The sequence below is a fragment of the Scophthalmus maximus genome, chromosome 12 (assembly GCF_022379125.1).
Source record: "Scophthalmus maximus strain ysfricsl-2021 chromosome 12, ASM2237912v1, whole genome shotgun sequence".
Lineage (NCBI taxonomy): Eukaryota > Metazoa > Chordata > Actinopteri > Pleuronectiformes > Scophthalmidae > Scophthalmus > Scophthalmus maximus.
Window position 1 is genome coordinate 10,167,501 of NC_061526.1, and position 17,500 is coordinate 10,185,000.

The 17,500-nt window shown below is 49.5% G+C and overlaps 1 protein-coding gene and 1 long non-coding RNA gene across 4 annotated transcripts in view; one reads left to right on the top strand and one right to left on the bottom strand.

Annotated features, from left to right (window-relative positions):
• Positions 1–4,800: 4,800 nt before the first annotated feature.
• On the top strand, positions 4,801–10,525 carry LOC118290490. Its single transcript, XR_004786427.2, has 2 exons — positions 4,801–5,086; positions 9,582–10,525. It is a non-coding gene; the product is annotated as an uncharacterized LOC118290490 (long non-coding RNA).
• A 190-nt stretch (positions 10,526–10,715) lies between these two features.
• Positions 10,716–17,500, bottom strand: part of znf219 (zinc finger protein 219) — a 16,407-nt gene continuing 9,622 nt past the window's right edge. The window contains exons 2-5 of one of the 3 annotated variants that reach the window (XM_035617927.1): positions 16,604–16,688; positions 14,045–16,433; positions 13,783–13,875; positions 10,716–12,060 (exon numbers count right to left, since the gene is read on the bottom strand). In XM_035617927.1, the coding sequence (XP_035473820.1) occupies positions 10,904–12,060; positions 13,783–13,875; positions 14,045–16,430 (3,636 nt within the window). In that variant the 5' untranslated portion in view covers positions 16,431–16,433; positions 16,604–16,688 and the 3' untranslated portion in view covers positions 10,716–10,903. Of the gene's footprint in view, positions 12,061–13,728; positions 13,876–14,044; positions 16,434–16,603; positions 16,689–17,500 lie in introns of all 3 variants that reach the window. The other 2 variants (XM_035617919.2, XM_035617934.1) reach the window with 2 other exon arrangements.

Sequence of the window (17,500 nt, forward strand, 5' to 3'; positions counted from 1 at the left end):
TCCCTCCCTCCCTCCTTCCCTCCCTCCTTCCTCGCCTCCTCGCTCCCTCCTTCCCTCCCTAACCTCCTCCCTCCTTTCCTTCCTCCCTCGCTCCCTCTCTCCATCCTCCCTCCCTCCCTCCCTCCTACCCTCCCTCCCTCGCTCCCTCTCTCCATCCTCCCTCCCTCCCTCCTTCCTCGCCTCCTCGCTCCCTCCTTCCCTCCCTCGCCTCCTCGCTCCCTCCTACCCTCCCTCGCCTCCTCCCTCCCTCTCTCCATCCTCCCTCCCTCCCTCCTTCCCTCCCTCGCCTCCTCGCTCCCTCTCTCCATCCTCCTTCCCTCCCTCCCTCCTTCCCTCCCTCGCCTCCTCGCTCCCTCTCTCCATCCTCCCTCCCTCCCTCCCTCCCTCCCTCTCTCCATCCTCCCTCCCTCCCTCCTTCCCTCCCTCGCCTCCTCGCTCCCTCTCTCCATCCTCCCTCCCTCCCTCCCTCCTTCCCTCCCTCGCCTCCTCGCTCCCTCTCTCCATCCTCCCTCCCTCCCTCCCTCCTTCCCTCCCTCCTTCCTCACCTCCTCCCTCCCTCTCTCCATCCTCCCTCCCTCCTTCCCTCCCTAACCTCCTCCCTCCTTTCCTCCTTAACCTCCTCCCTCCTTCCCTCCTTTCCTCCCTCCTTCCTCGCCCCCTCGCCTCCTCCCTCCTTCCCTCCTTTCCTCCCTCCTTCCTCGCCTCCTCGCTCCCTCCTTCCCTCCCCCGCCTCCTCGCTCCCTCTCTCCATCCTCCCTCTCTCCATCCTCCCTCTCTCCATCCTCCCTCGCTCCCTCTCTCCATCCTCCCTCCTCCTCTTATGTAACATATGCCTGTTTTTATCTGCCACATAGTTTCACAAGTGCTCACAGTTTTAGCTTGCGAGGACTCATCTCTCTTTTCATCCTCTTCTGCACTCTACCCTTCAATTTTACACCCACCCAGTTTCCATCTCATCGACCCAACTCGCTGTCCTCCTCCTCTTCTTCCTCCTCCTCTGTTTGGCCCGGACGAGCAGATGTGCCTCAGTGTGAGCGACTGTACGAGCTGCACATCTGCTCACAGCTGCTCTTTACTGTACGTTAAGTGGATCAAGCTGTGAAGCTGAAGAGCTGAACTGTGACCTGTGATGTCATCAGACTTACAGAAGAGCTGAACTCTGCGGGTCAGACAATCACAACTGGGCTGTAATGGACTCGGGGTTCATCAGATCACGTGTTGTATTATTTAATATCTGTGTGAGGTCGACGTGGACGACCGACAGTTACATTAAGATTTCATCCAGTAAAATAAGAGCAGTCGTTCTGGTGCGTGTTTGACCTTGTGACCTCTTGTATTATTAAAAGAATATTCCTCCATGTGTTAACGCAGCTCCGCCGCGGGTCTCTGTACCTGCTCACTAAGAATAGCACAGTGCCGTTTATGGATTTATGTAAGTCGACAGTGGACTGGTGATCTTGGGAACGTTCAACTTATTTTACAGTCGGACTGTTTGTTGTGAAGTGATGAATTGGGACCGTTAACGTTCCATGGCAACCGTGTCCTCGTACAGTGGGAGTGGGACTTCAACAACTGAACTGAGTTCCGTCTGTCGGGATCATTTCTGACTGCATGTCCGCTGCATCAGTCGCCCATTAATATAATCCATACTTTTTTCCGCCCCTGTCAGAATCTTTGTGTCTGTCAAACCGGTGCTCATGAGATCGTCGTGACGACTGGACTAACTCCTCCTCCTCCCTCTTCACCTTCCTCATCTCCTCCAACCACAGGATCATTTTTCATTCGTCGACTCGAGTTTCCTCCGTGGAGGAACTGTGGCAGGTCCACTTCCTGTGAGCGAGTCAGGCCTGGACAACTGGGTGAGAAACCTAATGATGGTGTCAGGTCATAGTTCATAAAGAAGGATCAATGGTTTAAGTCATATCTTTACTTTTGAAAGACGTTGAACGTTGACGTGACGATTCCTACGAGACCGTTTTGTGTGAACGCTGTTGATCAGGAGAAAGTTCAGCTTTGACATATTCAAGCAAATTGATATTCAAACCTCGAGTCATCATCATTCACATTGCAGTGTCTGATATCAGATACACACTCTCGCAGCATCGGGAGCCACTGATTGGACGATCGGACTCCACTGGGTTCACGATGGGATGGAACACAACACGACACATTCTCTGCTTTCATTCAATGTGAAATCCCATCCTGCTTTGTGCTCGTCTCTGTCCACCTCGCTACAGTCTTCTTTGAAAACACACACGCACGCACACCAGGCTTAGTGTGCAGAGCGGGAAGGAGCAGGAGGCTGCAGAAAGCCTCTGAAAGCTCAGCACAAATGTATTTATAGACAGAAATAAAAGGATTATACCTCCGTGAAGGAGTTGGGGGAAGCCAGTGATTTCCAGACAAGCCAGATGCTGTTTGAGCTCAGAGGGAGAGAGAGCGGAGGCGGGAGGGAGGGAAACGAAAGAAGAGGACAGACAGATGGAGAATGGAGGACGGACTCTCTCGCACTAGTTTCCGACCCTGGTAATTAGGCCCTGCCAGCTCTGGGAGCAGCGAGGTGATAATTACTGACATAATGAGACGGTGAAGACACGACGGATTACTGGATTCAGCTTCAAAGTATTAGAAATGTTGTTTATTCCCTAATGCCGCTCTGCTTTTGGGGACAAAAGGTAAATCCATGCAGCCAACAGCTGTCAGGAGCCAAACACTGAATTACATAACGTCCCCCAACTCATCTGTCTCTGAATGTTCCACAGATTAAAACTTGCTCTTCCTCTTCCTCCCCCTCCTCTTTTCACCTCTTCTTCTTCTGCTCTGCGACTCACGCTGTGCAGATGTTGGCTCCCGGATGTGCGCACGCAAGTGTTAATACCCTGACCGAGCCCCCCTCGCTGTTGCTAAGGAGAATACGGTCGAGGCCTTTAGAGGGAAAAAAAGGCAAAGAGAGAGAAGGGAGGGGGAGGGGGGAGGGGGGATAGAAGCTCGTGAAGATAAAAGAGAGGAAATGAGGCAGTGGATGAGACGACTTCAGGCGAGGAAACAAGCTGTCAGAGGGAAGGTGCAGGACGAGGGCTCGTCGCCATCACTTCAGAGGAGCTCACAGATGGAAGTGAATCACACACACACTCACTCACTCACTCACACACACACTCACACACACACACACACACACACACACACACACACACACACACACACAGTCAGAGGAAGTGAAAGTCTGTTCTGCCAATAATCTTCTATTGAAGTGTAATAATAAACACCTGAACGTACGTGTGTGTGTGTGTGTGTGTGTGTGTGTGTGTGTGTGTGTGTGTGTGTGTGTGTGTGTGTGTGTGTGTGTGTGTGTGTGTGTGTGTGTGTGTGTGTGTGTGTGTGTGTGTGTGTGTGTGTGTGTGTGTGTGTGTGTGTGTGTGTGTGTGTGTGTAGTCTAATGCACGAGGGGTCGCGGGGTCAACCCGTCGAGGTATGATGACATCACAGGAGCGTGAAACTTTCACCATTTAAGGAGAAGTTGTGTAGAAGATGAACGACTCTGTTTCTCTCGGTTTGTGGAATCTGGGTCAGAGTGAGTTGATCAATCAACTGAATTCTCCTACTCTTCACACACAGATTCCGTTTGGCTCCAACAACTATATTTTCTAGATAAATCAGTTTCTAATGTTTGATGTAGAAAACGTACAAACACACTGAGACGCTCGCATCTGATTCGCTGTCACATGAGACGGAAACAGGCTGCTGAGGACTGATTATGATTTTAATAATCAGAGTTTCTGTTTATCATGACCAGCAGAGTCTACATGACGGATCATCTGACATGAGGACCAGAGGACCAGAGGGAGGACTACACGGGATCAACAGATGATGATCAGCAGACGATAATCCCACCGCCGGGACCCGATTCTGTCATGGACGGTGAACTGATCATTTCAGAATCCATGATCATCACACAGATCATCTGACGGATGATTCCACAGTGGAGCCACTTCCTGCAGGTTAAACCTTCGAGTCTGAACCTGAAGGATTCATCAACTGACACTTTCCTGAAATGAGGAGATCTTGGAATATCCAGAACAACACGCCTATTTATTAATTTACTGCAACTTCATATCACATCTGCTGTTCTTCAGTCACACTGGTCCAGTCTGAGAGTCTGAACTGTCTCTGCTGAGTTCTGCAGGATGTAAAGAACTTCACTGTCTGATTCATGTACAGTCGCTCTGCAGCGGAACAGAGAGCATCAGAGACACTGTCCCTCTGCACAGTTTCATATATTTATATATAGATATTATAAATCATATCGCTGTTTGATGCTGAACTTCTTTGATAAACAGAACATCTGTTCATCCTCCAGAACCGGACATCCCCCTCGGAGATTCCCGGGAAACCTCCTGCTGCTCCACATGTTCTCGTGGCCTGCGGCGCGGCGAGCTGGTGCCGCTCGTGCCGCTCGTGCCGCTCGTGCCGCTCGTGCCGCTCGCTGCAGTGCCGCTGTGACTCGGAACCGGAGCCAGCGTCGAGCGCGCTGCGCTAAAACATCTTGTTCTGCTTCTTCACCTCGGTGCGGGAGTTTTTTGGAAGGGGGGGGGGGGGGGGGTAGAGGTTTAACTGCCCTGCGCGTGCTCGACTCCGCACAGGTGCGTGATATGAAAACCAGGTTTCATACGATGGAGAAGAAGAAGGAGCGCGCAACAATAACTTAACTACTGTACTTCTGGCCAAACATGATTTCTGCTTCTCACACACACACACACACACACACACACACACACACTCACTCACTCACTCACTCACTCACTCACTCACTCACTCACTCACTCACTCACTCACCTCGCTCATGGTGGAAACGTGCGCGGGGGTGAGATGTGCAGCAGCAGAAGTGGACTTGTCTCTTCTCTGGTGTCCGGGTTGATCCGCAGTGAGGAGCCGCACGGACCGGGAGAGAGGACCAGACTGAGCCGCAGTGAGGAGCCGCACGGACCGGGAGAGCGGACCAGACTGAGCCGCAGTGAGGAGCCGCACGGACCGGGAGAGAGGACCAGACTGAGCCGCTGACCGAGTGAAGCGAGGAGAAGAAGAAGAGGTGATGCTCAGGATGAGAGGAAGCTGTACTCTCTCTCTCTCCCCCTTCCCTCTCCCTCTCTCCCCCCCCTCTCTCCCCCCCTCTCTCTCTCCCCCTCCCTCTCTCTCTGTCTCTCTCTCTCTCTCTCCCCCCTCCCTCTCCCTCTCTCCCCCCCCTCTCCCCCCCCCCTCTCTCTCTCCCCCTCCCTCTCTCTCTGTCTCCCTCTCTCTCTCTCCCCCCTCCCTCTCCCTCTCTCCCCCCCCTCTCTCCCCCCCCTCTCTCTCTCCCCCTCCCTCTCTCTCTGTCTCTCTCTCTCTCTCTCTCCCCCTCCCCCCTCTCTCTCTCTGTCTCCCTCTCTCTCTCCCCCCCCCTCTCTCTCTGCCTCCCTCCCTCTCCCTCCCTCTCTCCCTCCCTCTCTCTCCCCCCTCTCCCTCTCCCCCCCCCTCTCCCTCCCTCCCTCTCTCTCCCCCCTCTCCCTCTCTCCCCCCTCTCCCTCTCCCCCCCCTCTCCCTCTCCCCCCCTCTCTCCCCCCCTCTCTCTCTCCCCCTCCCTCTCTCTCTGTCTCTCTCTCTCTCTCTCCCCCCCCCCCCCTCTCTCTCTCTGTCTCTCCCTCCCTCTCTCTCCCCCTCCCTCTCTCTCTGTCTCTCTCTCTCTCTCTCTCCCCCCCCCTCTCTCTCTCTCTGTCTCTCCCTCCCTCTCTCTCCCCCTCCCTCTCTCTCTCTCTCCCTCTCCCTCTCTCTCTCCCCCCCTCTCCCTCTCCCTCTCTCCCCCCTCTCTCTCTCCCCCTCCCTCTCTCTCTCCCCCCCTCCCTCTCTCTGTCTCTCTCTCTCTCTCTCTCCCCCTCCCCCCCCTCTCTCTCTCTCTGTCTCTCCCTCCCTCTCTCTCTCCCCCCCCCTCTCTCGCCCACTCAGTCAGCAGGGAGCACCATACTATATTGTAGGTTAATAGAAACTGTAACTGGAGCATTTAACTCTTTAACTCTCACCTGATAGAATTAATCTGCGTTTTAATGATGATTTAATATTTATTTAATAATGATTTATGATTTATTTGAACGTCCAGATGAGTTATGGACTTTAACAGATCAGAAGATGAGATTTTCTTCATTTGAGGTTAATTCAACACCTTTGACTATTGGATCATAACAGTTTTTACAACATGCCAGTGATTTATGTTTATTTCTTTAATTTTGAAAAGTCACATCGTCCTTCGTTTTATTTTGAAGGAGAAATCATCTGGAGTTTTCTCAGGTTGAACCTCATTTCTCATAATGTTCACATCTGGAGGCCTGATATTTGTCTCATGAGTCATTAACATAATCATATGGTTTCAAAATCACCATCTAATATCTGATAAGACTCCAGAGTAGGAGCTGGTGGTGTTCGTCTCCACTGGAGGGCGCTGTTTCATCAGCTGCTGTAGGAGCTCAGATCCAGATGATCAGAGACAATAATCAATAATCAGTGAGCTGAGCCTCTTAAAGCTGCACATGCCAAAGAGTTTTCACATGTTTCCTGCTGCCAGAGTCAAAATCCACAATACTGTCAAACTGAGTCAATAATAATAATAATAATGATGAGAACGTTTCTCTCTGATCCATGAGTCTGATGTTGACTCGTTCCTCTGTCAGTGAAGTTCTGATCTGTCATAACTTAATAACACATATGATCTCAGTTCCGCCTCACGCCACCAGGGGGCGATGACGCCTCAACAAGAAGCAGACGTGATGCTTTAAAACAAGAGAGAAATAAGAAACCGAAAGACAAGGTTGTTTTGTTTGTGTTTATTTATTTCTAATGTGTTTTATTTTTTATTCTTTTTTAATCTGTCCACAAAGTCATATTATTAGTCACTACTATGTTAGATCAGTTTTCCCTCACTGCAATGGCAGCAAACTACACGAGAGCTCAAACCCACGCGTTCCCTTCGCCTCGACAACGAACTCCTTCAGAATCATCACTCGTCTGATTCACATCAAATTAGAGTCAAAGACTTTTGGTAAAACATCCTGATTTGCAATCAGAAAATAAAGGTGCAATTTGTTTAAACATTTGACGTTGATGTGCAAATATAGTGTCGTTGAGCAGTGACGTAGATTCCATGAGTTTCACTCAGTGGAGGATTCCTGCTGCTTCAGCCTCAACTTTTCTCTCTGTGCAAGACATTAGAAATCGAACGCTGCAAAACAGACAAAGACATTATTTTGAAAATCTTTTGTCATCAGACGTGTACAATGATTGGCAGGTGGTTTTATTCCCGTCTGCCGGTGGGAGGAGTCGAAGGGACCGTCACTCAGGTTTGTGCTCTCTTTAAAGAAAGAAACACAACATCTCTAGTTCTATCTGTACAACATTCAACAACACAGTTATCTTTTTTTCTTTTTTCTTTTTACCATAATGCCAAAACCATAATAATCATCATCGTCATTATAAGTAGAGCATTTTCCATCTCAACGGCATCGAACAAACAAACAAACATCACACAACTGAAATAAAAGTCTAATAAAGGCCTCAATACCAGATAGTACACGTCACCTGCAGGTGGTGCTAGAAGACGGTTCACAGACGAGAGGGGGAGAGGAGGAGGAGCAACATGAGGGGAAGAGAGGAAGAGGAGGAGGACCAAACATGAGGGGAAGAGAGGAAGAGGAGGAGGAGCAAGCATGAGGGGAAGAGAGGAAGAGGAGGAGGAGCAAGCATGAGGGGAAGAGAGGAAGAGGAGGAGGAGCAAGCATGAGGGGAGGAAGAGGAAGAGGCGGAGGACCAAACATGAGGGGAAGAGAGGAAGAGGAGGAGGAGCAAGCATGAGGGGAGGAAGAGGAAGAGGCGGAGGACCAAACATGAGGGGAGGAAGAGGAAGAGGAGGAGGAACAACATGAGGGGCGGAAGAGGAAGAGGAGGAGGAACAACATGAGGGGAGGAGAGGAAGAGGAGCAGCATGAGGGGAGGAGAGGAAGAGGAGGGGGAGCAGCATGAGGGGAGGAGAGGAAGAGAGAGAGGAGGGGAGGGAGAAGAGAGGAGCAGAGAAGAGGAGGAGCAAGCATGAGGAGAGGGAGAGGAGGAGGAGCAAGCATGAGGGGAGGAAGAGGAGGAGCAAGCATGAGGGGAGGAAGAGGGAGAGGAGGAGGAGCAAGCATGAGGGGAGGAAGAGAAGGAGCAAGCATGAGGGGAGGAAGAGGAGGAGCAAGCATGAGGGGAGGAAGAGGAGGAGCAAGCATGAGGGGAGGAAGAGGAGGAGCAAGCATGAGGAGAGGAAGAGGAGGAGGAGCAAGCATGAGGGGAGGAGAGGAAGAGGAGCAACATGAGGGGAGGAGAGGAAGAGGAGCAGCATGAGGGGAGGAGAGGAAGAGGAGCAGCATGAGGGGAGGAGAGGAAGAGGAGCAGCATGAGGGGAGGAGAGGAGCAACATGAGGGGAGGAAGAGGAGGAGAGAGGAGGTCGGAAGAGAAGGGGAGGAAGAGGAGAGGAGGAAGTGGAGGAAGAGAGGTGGAGCATGCGTGAGGAGAGAGGTGGAGAGGAAGGAAAGCACAGAGGAGGAGTGGAAGAAGAGGAGAAAAGAGAAGAAGAGGACAGAAGAGGAGGAGAGGGGAAGAGGAGGAGAAGTGAATCTTAGTGTTTCCTGGAGCGGATCCGACGTGTTTGTCTCATGAGATTAAATATTCATTAGTCTTCGACTCGGACTTTGGTTTCACCAAGAGTTAGTGTCAAGACCAGAAGTAGTGAAACACCACGTCTCTACAGGTTAAAGGTCGTCTGTCTTCACTCTTTGTGAGGGGTCAGGGGTCAGAGAGGTCAGGAGGTGACGACCTCCAGGGAAAAGAGAAAGTGAGGATGAGAGAAGAGGAGGAAGAAGAGTGTGTGGATATGGGCTAAGTGCTTTTGGTGAGTTTTTACAAAATACACCAGGAAGTGCTTGAGACAGAAGGCACGGTGGCTTTGACAGTAGTTGTGAAGAGGAGACACCACGACGGGACACAAGGCGTCTAACAGGAAGTGAGACACACGGACAAACAGGAAGTCGTGGTCGCATCAAAGGAAAAACAACCCCATCCACAAGAAGTCAAGTCGATCAATAACCATCTCACATCATCATCATCTTCATAAACGTAGAACTTTCTTTAACAACCCGTCGGTCGGTTGGATGTTTGCTCGTCGACGGGATAAATGTGAACAAACCACAACTTGACACGTTTCAAACGACAACAGGAAGTGACGGCTTCCATCGGAAAACAAACAGAGTTTGGTCTATCGACAAAGTGAAACATAACAACTACTACTTTGGGAACTCAAACCTTTGCACAGTGCTCTGTTTAGACATTCCAACTAGTCTTAGCTCACAAACATTATAATCAATATGACCTATATTGATAACCTTTTTCTGTAAGAATCTGGAAATGAAAATAAACACAAGTCTGTTTTTTTTTCTTCTGGTCTTTACAAAAGCTACACATATTCTACTGGGATGTCTATGCATGTGTTAGTGTTTTAATAATTACTCCTACCATTGTCTTTTCTTAGAGGACGAGGAGAAGAAGAAGAAGAAGAAGAAGAAGAAGAGGGGATCTACTTCCTGCCTCGTTCTTTACCTCCTCTCTTCTCTTCTACAGAGACAAAAACTAAATTGTTTTCTTGACACAGTTGCTAAGTCGCAGTCTCTCGACACCAGCGTGTCACTTGATTGTGTTCAGGTCGAAGTCCGACTCCCGCTCAGTGGTTTGTTCTTGTCCTCGCGTCTTCGTTGACCTTGAGTTGCCTTGGCAACCCGACCCACATCCGGCACCATTGTAAACACTGAATTGTGAAGCGTGACCTCTTTTCACCGCTGAGCCTTTCACCTCTTTCACTGCGTCGTACACTGAGTACATCACCTACTCTCTTTTCTCTTCTCTTCTTTTCACGCTGAGCCACAAGCGGCCGCCGTCTGTGTCGGGACATCACGCTGCCATGTAGCGTTTCTTTTACATCTTAACTATTCACAACAACCTAGAACCACTTGGAACAAATATACTGTACTTAAACTATTTTTAAACTGTATATTCAGATAAAATCAATGAGCTATCGGAGCCTCGACGCTCGGGAAGCGGGAGTCTCTCGATAACATACAGTACGTGAACAGGCACTAACTGAAAGAGAAAAGAAAAATGACAAACGTTTCTTTCTGTTTTTCTTAAGGACAATCATCTAGAAACACTTTTTCAGACAAACAAGGCAGTGATATACAGTCGAGAGAACAGTTACCTCATGTCTTAAATTATTACCAAACAGCTTCACTGACGTTCACAGCTTGAAACTTGAAAGGAAATCGCTCCTCCGTGTCCCGACGGGTTGAGGACGAAGTTGAAGCTGAAGGTTTTCAAACTGTTCCGTGAGTGAGGAGAGCGTCGACCTCGCCGCCGTCAGTGTAGTAGTCTGGGATATACAGTCCATTACAATTGTGAAATAAATGCAATTCTGGAATGATGCAGGCTCTGCCCGAGATTTACTTCTTTCATTTATCAAATCGGAGATCGTCCTATAATCTTCCATCCTTTGAGAGAATCTTGGGTGGGGGGGGTCCTGAAGCGTCTCTGAGGACGTTTACTGTATTATGAGGTGGATCACAGTCAAAGCAGAACATAACACCTGTGATTTTTCTCGCCATCTTTTTCTAAACCCTGTGAAATATAAGTTTTCAAGACTCATCGCGTCTTTTCAAGAAATTAAACTTTAAAGGGGCAATTCTTCATTAAACCTTAAAACCATTTTCTCTGCAAATCTTCCAACCGATACTTCGATTCTGTGGCAAATGTGGTTGAAAACATTTAGCCCAAACCTCTGTTTGAATAGATCCTTCCCTCGGTTCAGACCCTTTCCTCCCCTCCCATCAGGTGGTTGGAGCTCAGGACTGGTGAAAGATTGAGGGACATCCTCAGATCCTGGTCCTGTGAGTCCTCCAGACTGCTGTTCTCCAGGATATCTTCCAAGTCCTCCTCTTGCTCTTCCTCCTCCCCTTCCAACTTCTCCTTAAGCCCCAGGCCGTCCATAGCATTGTTGGATACTGAGGCTACGTTGGGGTCTGGGTGGTCAAGAACATGAGCCTGATGTTCCTTAGAGAGCCCATTAAGGGTCTGGGTTGAGGACCATTCCCCCAGAGGTGCCTGGGACTCACTCACATGCCTCCATATCCCCAAGGAATCGAGTTCGGTAAGATCCTTTCGGGGCTTGGTGACCTTTGGGGCTCCGTCATCATCGAAGGTAGTTGAAGAGCCTCTTTTACGCCTGGACTTACTGGTGTGGTTGACCTGGAGATGCATGGCCATCAGCTCTGCTGAGGATGTTCGGAAAGGACAGAACAAACACTGGCTCAGTGTGACCCCTGATGAACTGTCCCCATCATCGTCAACTCCACCTTCCACTACACTCATGACTCCGTCTTCCTCCATCCCCCCCAGGCCTGGTGAGGGCCGACGGGACAGATCCAGGGGTTCAAACCCACCCTCTGGAGTTGAAGGGGCGGGGCCTTCCTTGTCACTCGAGGGCTGGACCATTCGACTAGTAGTAAGGGGCTTACGCCGGGACACTTTAGGTGCCTTTGGTGGGGGAGACTCTCTAATCCAGCCTCCTTCCATTCCACCTTGGTAAAGAGCTCCCATCACCCCAGACAGATACCTGTACTGGCTCTCCAAGTCAACATCCCTTAGAGCGGCCAAGGCCTTCCGATGCTCCCGCTGGTCTGGTAGGCCCAGGAGCCAGGACTGCTGGCTCAGCCGAGAAGTGGGGGAGTCTGATGGGCCGCGGTTGACTGGGCAGTGGTTGCTTTGGGATCGACGCTGCTTGACCATCCCAGAGGTTCCAGAGGTCAGGCTGTTGATAGTGGAGGTGAGACTAGCGGAGGAGGAATTGGCCGAGGCTGACAAGGAGTTACGTTGCTCCCTGTGGTGCCGCTGGAGGTGGTACTTCAGTGAGCCCGACTGGGTTCCCGCATAGTCACAGTGTGGACATTTGTAGGGTCTCTCACCTGGACAAAATAGGAAGAAGACAACTGCTTTTGAAAAGTGTAATCCGTGCATCATCGACCAAATGAATGCCAGAATCAAAAGACCAAAATTAAATGCAGTTCACTGTGATAGAATTCTAAGAGTCAGTAAATTCGTTTTCATACCATATTGAAATGGAAAAAGAAAATGTAGCATCTGTATAAACTATATCTTCAGAAAAACTGCATTGATTAAAAATGGCCAGCAGTAATATTTAAGGAGGTATATTTACACATCCACACATGGTCATTTGATCAGTGTTGAGTGAGAGATGTAGTTACACATTTGAAAAGGGAGATGGCAGTATCCCATCACTGATTAGAAATTACACTGCTGGTAAAAATAAAGAGGCAGCATCTGCCACAGCTCATCACCAGCAGGTTATGTATCGCATAAGAAAAGCTTCAATAATCTGATTCACAGGAACAAAACAACCTGATCAAAGAAGAAGATCTATTGATGGACATGTTCCTGTTTGAACAATCCGATTCTGTTTCTTATAAGCTAAATACAATGAAGGATAAACGTCTCAAGAGGACGGCATTATCAAGAGGAACTATTATAATTTGGTTCCTTCATTTAAATTACTGACCATGTGACAATCACTTGATGGCACGGACATACAATAGTGCACGAGAGAAAGAGCTGCATGCCGTCAGGAATAATATAACTGATGATAGGTCCTGCCAGCTGCAGATGAGCACTCATGATGGAAATACTAAATAGGTTTCATCTAATGCATTTTGGGCTCAGTCGTGCTGGAAAGACTTGGATGAGCACCAGTCATCAGTTGCTGGAGATTGAAAAAGGAAGTGGGGTCTTACTTTTGATCAAACACATCAAGCAAAGGCAAAGAAAAAAATAAGAAAATGACAATGACTCATGCAGATAACGTCGTATGAGTATGGATCGTTAATGAGCAGTGTGAGTGAGTGCTGTGAGAGTTCCCATTGTTCATTAAAGTCCTACGCACTTGTCACAAGAGTGATTGTGACAAAGTGTAATTTTTTTAGTTTTAGTTTTTCTTTTTTTAGATCCATGCATCTCTGCCCTGCAGTCAGAATAATTTGGAAATTATCTGAGGAGGATTTAATTAGAGCAGTTACAGATCGGTTTAATCCAAAGACCAGGTCAGAGGATGTGATTCCCAGAAAGACTTCAGGGAAAACACGTTATTACTGAGAAATCTGTGAGCATATACTGCTCTTCATGTCATGATGTTTATCTGATAATCTGAAACATAAGATATATATATATATAGTATGTTATCTATAAAAAAAAAAAGATCTGTTTTTTGGCAGATTGTGTTATTGAAAAAAGAAGTACCTTTGTACCTTTCTTGGGGGCAGAGTTACAGACTAGTGAGAAGATTTGACCAGTTTAATTCCCTGGAGTGGCTTGATTTTTTTTCCCCTCAAAAAATAATGCTGATAAACCCTCCAGCAAGGCACTTGAGCAGGAGTTGCTCCAGTGGAGCAGCCCAGTTGCCTGCAGTCGAGGGCTATGATTAGCACTGGCCAGCTCTCTGAGGCTTTGTTGTAAAAAAAAGAAAAAAGACAGAGGTAGTGCCGCTCAACGAAACCTTTCCAGGGATTTATAAAGGTTAAAAAAAGTAAACGTGGCTTGTTAAACTCACGACAGCTTCTCACCTGTGTGAACTCTCAGGTGCACTTTTAGATGGTGTGAAGAGCGGAAGGCTTTACCACAGTAGGGGCAGTCTTTTATCCCTCTACCACGCACTCGCTCCCTGATGGGAACTGAAGGTACAGAGGAGACTGCTGTCAAGCCATTTTCTCCTGAAAGTGGAGAAAAAAAATGTAAAGATGATAGCTGGTGTTAAGTGCCCCACGAGAGCTTCTATTCGCAGCAGAAAGGCAATATGAAAATAATATACTCTTCTGATAATGGCACCTTTACATTTGAGTAAATAAAGACCAAATAGACAAATAGTGGATGTGATTGTACCTTTGAAACCGGAGATGACAGAGTGAAATCCCGTCGCTGCTCCCGGCTGTTGTGATCCACTACTGCGCAGTTTTGATTCCGGTCTCACTTCTCCCGTTTGTTGGGATCCGCCGCCGTGTAGCTGAGACTCCTGCCTCACTTCGCCGCTGCCTCCTCTTCCGAGCCCCCCTCCTCTACGACTACCACTTCCCTCCTCCTCGGCGCCAACTCCTTTCTGTGGCCTCTGAGTGTGAACGCGAGCATGAACCACCACCTGCTGCAAACTGCGGAATAGCTTTCCACAGTCTGGGCATTCCCATGGCCCTCCCGCTCCTCCAGACTCCTCTCTTGGATCTAGGCCTGCAAGATAGGCTCTGACTTGGTCAGCCTCAGTGATGACAGAGCTCCGACCTGGACCTCGCTGGCCTTGCTGCTGACCTGGCTGGTGGGACCTCTGCTGCTGTTGTTGTTGCTGTTGCTGCTGCTGTTGTTGCTGCTGCTGTTGCTGCTGCTGTTGCTGCTGCTGCTGCTGAGCAACTGCCAGGCTGCGAGCTACCAGCTGCCACCAAGTGGCCTGTTCTCCTCCTTCAGATACCGATGCAGTTGTGTCACCTGTGCCTCTAGAAACTCCCCCTCCTCTTCCTCGGTCCCCTCCTCCAGGGCCGCCAATCCCACCACCACTGTTTCCCATCTCTGCCACCTGAGCCACTGCTTGAAGTCTCTCCATGCAGCTGGCCCCACTGCCATCACTGGGCAGCCCCAGGTAGCCAAGGATGGCTGACTTGCTTGATCCCATCCCCACTCTGCCCCTCTCAGACCTTCCCTGTCCACCTCTACCACCTCCTCGCTGGGCCAGAAGGAGACTGGAGTAAAGGGCATTGAGAGAGTGGTTTCCTGCAGAGCCTTTGGCCTGCTGATCTGCGCCTCCTGGTGCCCCAAGTGTTCCCAGCCCAGCTTTCAGTCCAAGCTTGTTGAGATGTACTTTCATGTGGTTTTTTAGGAACCAAGGCTCCTTGAAGCCACGGCCACATACCTGGCACTTGTGGTCCAAGGAGTCTTTGTGCTTTCGCATATGTCCCTTGAGGAACCAAGACTGGGTAAACCGCTGTCCACAAGTCTCACAGCGAAACGCTGGCAGTGAAGGGGATGCAGCCGCTGTGGCAGCTGATGTCGCCTGTGGGGTGCTCGGGGTTGGGGCTGGGGTATGTGTCGGGGTAGGAACCGGAGTGTCAGGGGTCGCAATTATTGGCCTGGAATTGAAGGCTGGTGGCAGAGCAGGTACCTCTGGAGAAGGGTGGCACTCCTGCAGGTGAGATGCCAGGCTCTCTTCTTGGCTGGCAGAGAAAGGACAAAGGGTGCATTTATATGGGTTATGGAGAATGCGGACATGTCGCGCTAACTCTGACGCTGTGCGGAATTTTCCTTTGCAGGCATGGCAGCGAAATGTAGGTGCTGTGGGAGTAGATGCTCTCTCCCCAATGGTGGACAAATAGGGAGAGGTCACAGACACTGGGTCCTCTGTGAGTGGAGGGGTCAATGGCGTGCTATCATCGAGTAAAAAGTTTGGGTTGTGGTCTGTCTGTAGGCCTTCATCTAGACCTTTGACCTCACTGTCCACATCCTCTTCTTCTGTCAGATGCTGGATGAGAGTCCCGGGCAGTAAACGCTGGTTTGTGTAACTTCGCTGACTCTGGATTATGTCCTTGTGGTTCTGTTGGACCTTGAGGTGCTGCTTTAGAGGAGCCGAGGGGAGTCCGGTCCGGTAGAGGGCTGAAGCTCGACGGTCTCGGTCCAGACTGTGAGCTCGGGCGTGAAGAGACAGAATACTTTGGAATCGGAATCTCTTACCACATACGTGACAGGGAAACCTGAGCGCAGGCCCAGATGTGGCCCCTCCCACTCCCGGTATCGCCCTGGTAACGGTATCCTTCTGGAACAGCTGGAGGTCTAGCTCGTCGTTGCAGTTCCCACTCTGCCCTGACGACAGGGCCAGCTCCAGGGCTCCAAAGCCAAGGAGTGGCGTTGATGGTGTAGCCGGGGGAGAGGTATCCAAACAAGGGCTGCATCCAGCTTCTTGTCCCCCTCCTCCTCCAGGGAACAGGGCCACTGCTGGGATCGGGGATGGAGGAACTCCATCCAGCCCTTCCTCCTCGTCCTCTTCTTCAACATCATGGTGGTTGTTGTCCTCGTGGAGGGGGAAGGGAGAGAGGGGGAAGTAAGGTGCGGTGTCTGGGCTCAGAGGGGAAGGTTCAAGGCTGTTAATGGGCAGGACACCGGGGCTGTCGGGTAGAGAGAGCTGGGTGTGAGGGAACAACGCCAGGGGGCTGTGGTCCAGGGACGGCAGTGTGGGGGGAGACTGGGGCTGCTCACAAGAAAGAGACAACACACACTCGGGCGGAGAATCCATCCTCTGTGAGAGGAGAACAGAGAGAAGAGTCGACGGACAGTGAGTGGGACGGATAAGAACTAAGCCTGGAAGTAAATTTACATTAGCATGTTGTGCATTATTATCTCTAACTGCAGATACTTTACCTACAAGTTCCATGTGTCTGTATATGAATAAAAACAGTCAAGACTCACCAGCAGTGTGTGTGATACTATGCCATTCTTTACTGTCCGGGCTGATGGGCGACTCTCTTCTGTGGCAGCCTGCTCCTTTGATTTTCTGGGGACAAAAAAAAAACTTATGACTCCAAGTTGATGAATGACAAACTTAAATATGAGTAAGTTGCAATTACAAATCTAACAGTTATTGCTGTTAAAATTTAATTCTTTTAATTCCAAACAAACACACACTCGTTAAAGAAGCTATTACCAAATTGAAGACTGAGGTAAACGAGCGGTATCAGTGTCATTGGAGGCGTAAATGCTTTTGCAATTTTCAGCGGTGCTGCAGGTATCGGAGGTTTGTCAAATGGGATTAAAAGCAATTTGCACTGAGATTTTTTTTAATGTATTCCATCATAAATGCTTATATAGAAGAATTGTTACTAATTGTTTTAATGCATGTTATGTTAAATATGAATCTTCTTCAGATGCTGGTGTGCATGTGTCTGACTGTAACAGGTGCACCAGCAGCACCAGCGTCGGGGTCGGTGTGTTTGGGAGTTAAGGGCACCAGCACCACAGGACACAGACTGTCCCAAACAGGATGGGCGCGCGATGTTTTGACTTCCCCTCACGCCCTTCCTGTGCACTCATACAGTAGCAGCTTTTTGCTTAAGTCAGGACTGTACACACACATTCACATACAGTATTCATGCACTTATGCTCAGCAATATTTCTTAAATCTGCGGCCTGGGTGTGGCGGCTTTGACCCGTACTCTGCTTAGTCATGGCTACTTGTTTATTAGCTTATTCTTCTGTTGTTGTGTGTTGACTGTGCTGCAGCCGACACCCGAGGAATCACAGTCAGCTGAAAATGTAAAGTGTGATATACAGCAAACATGAACACACACACGGCCAGATATTTTGAGA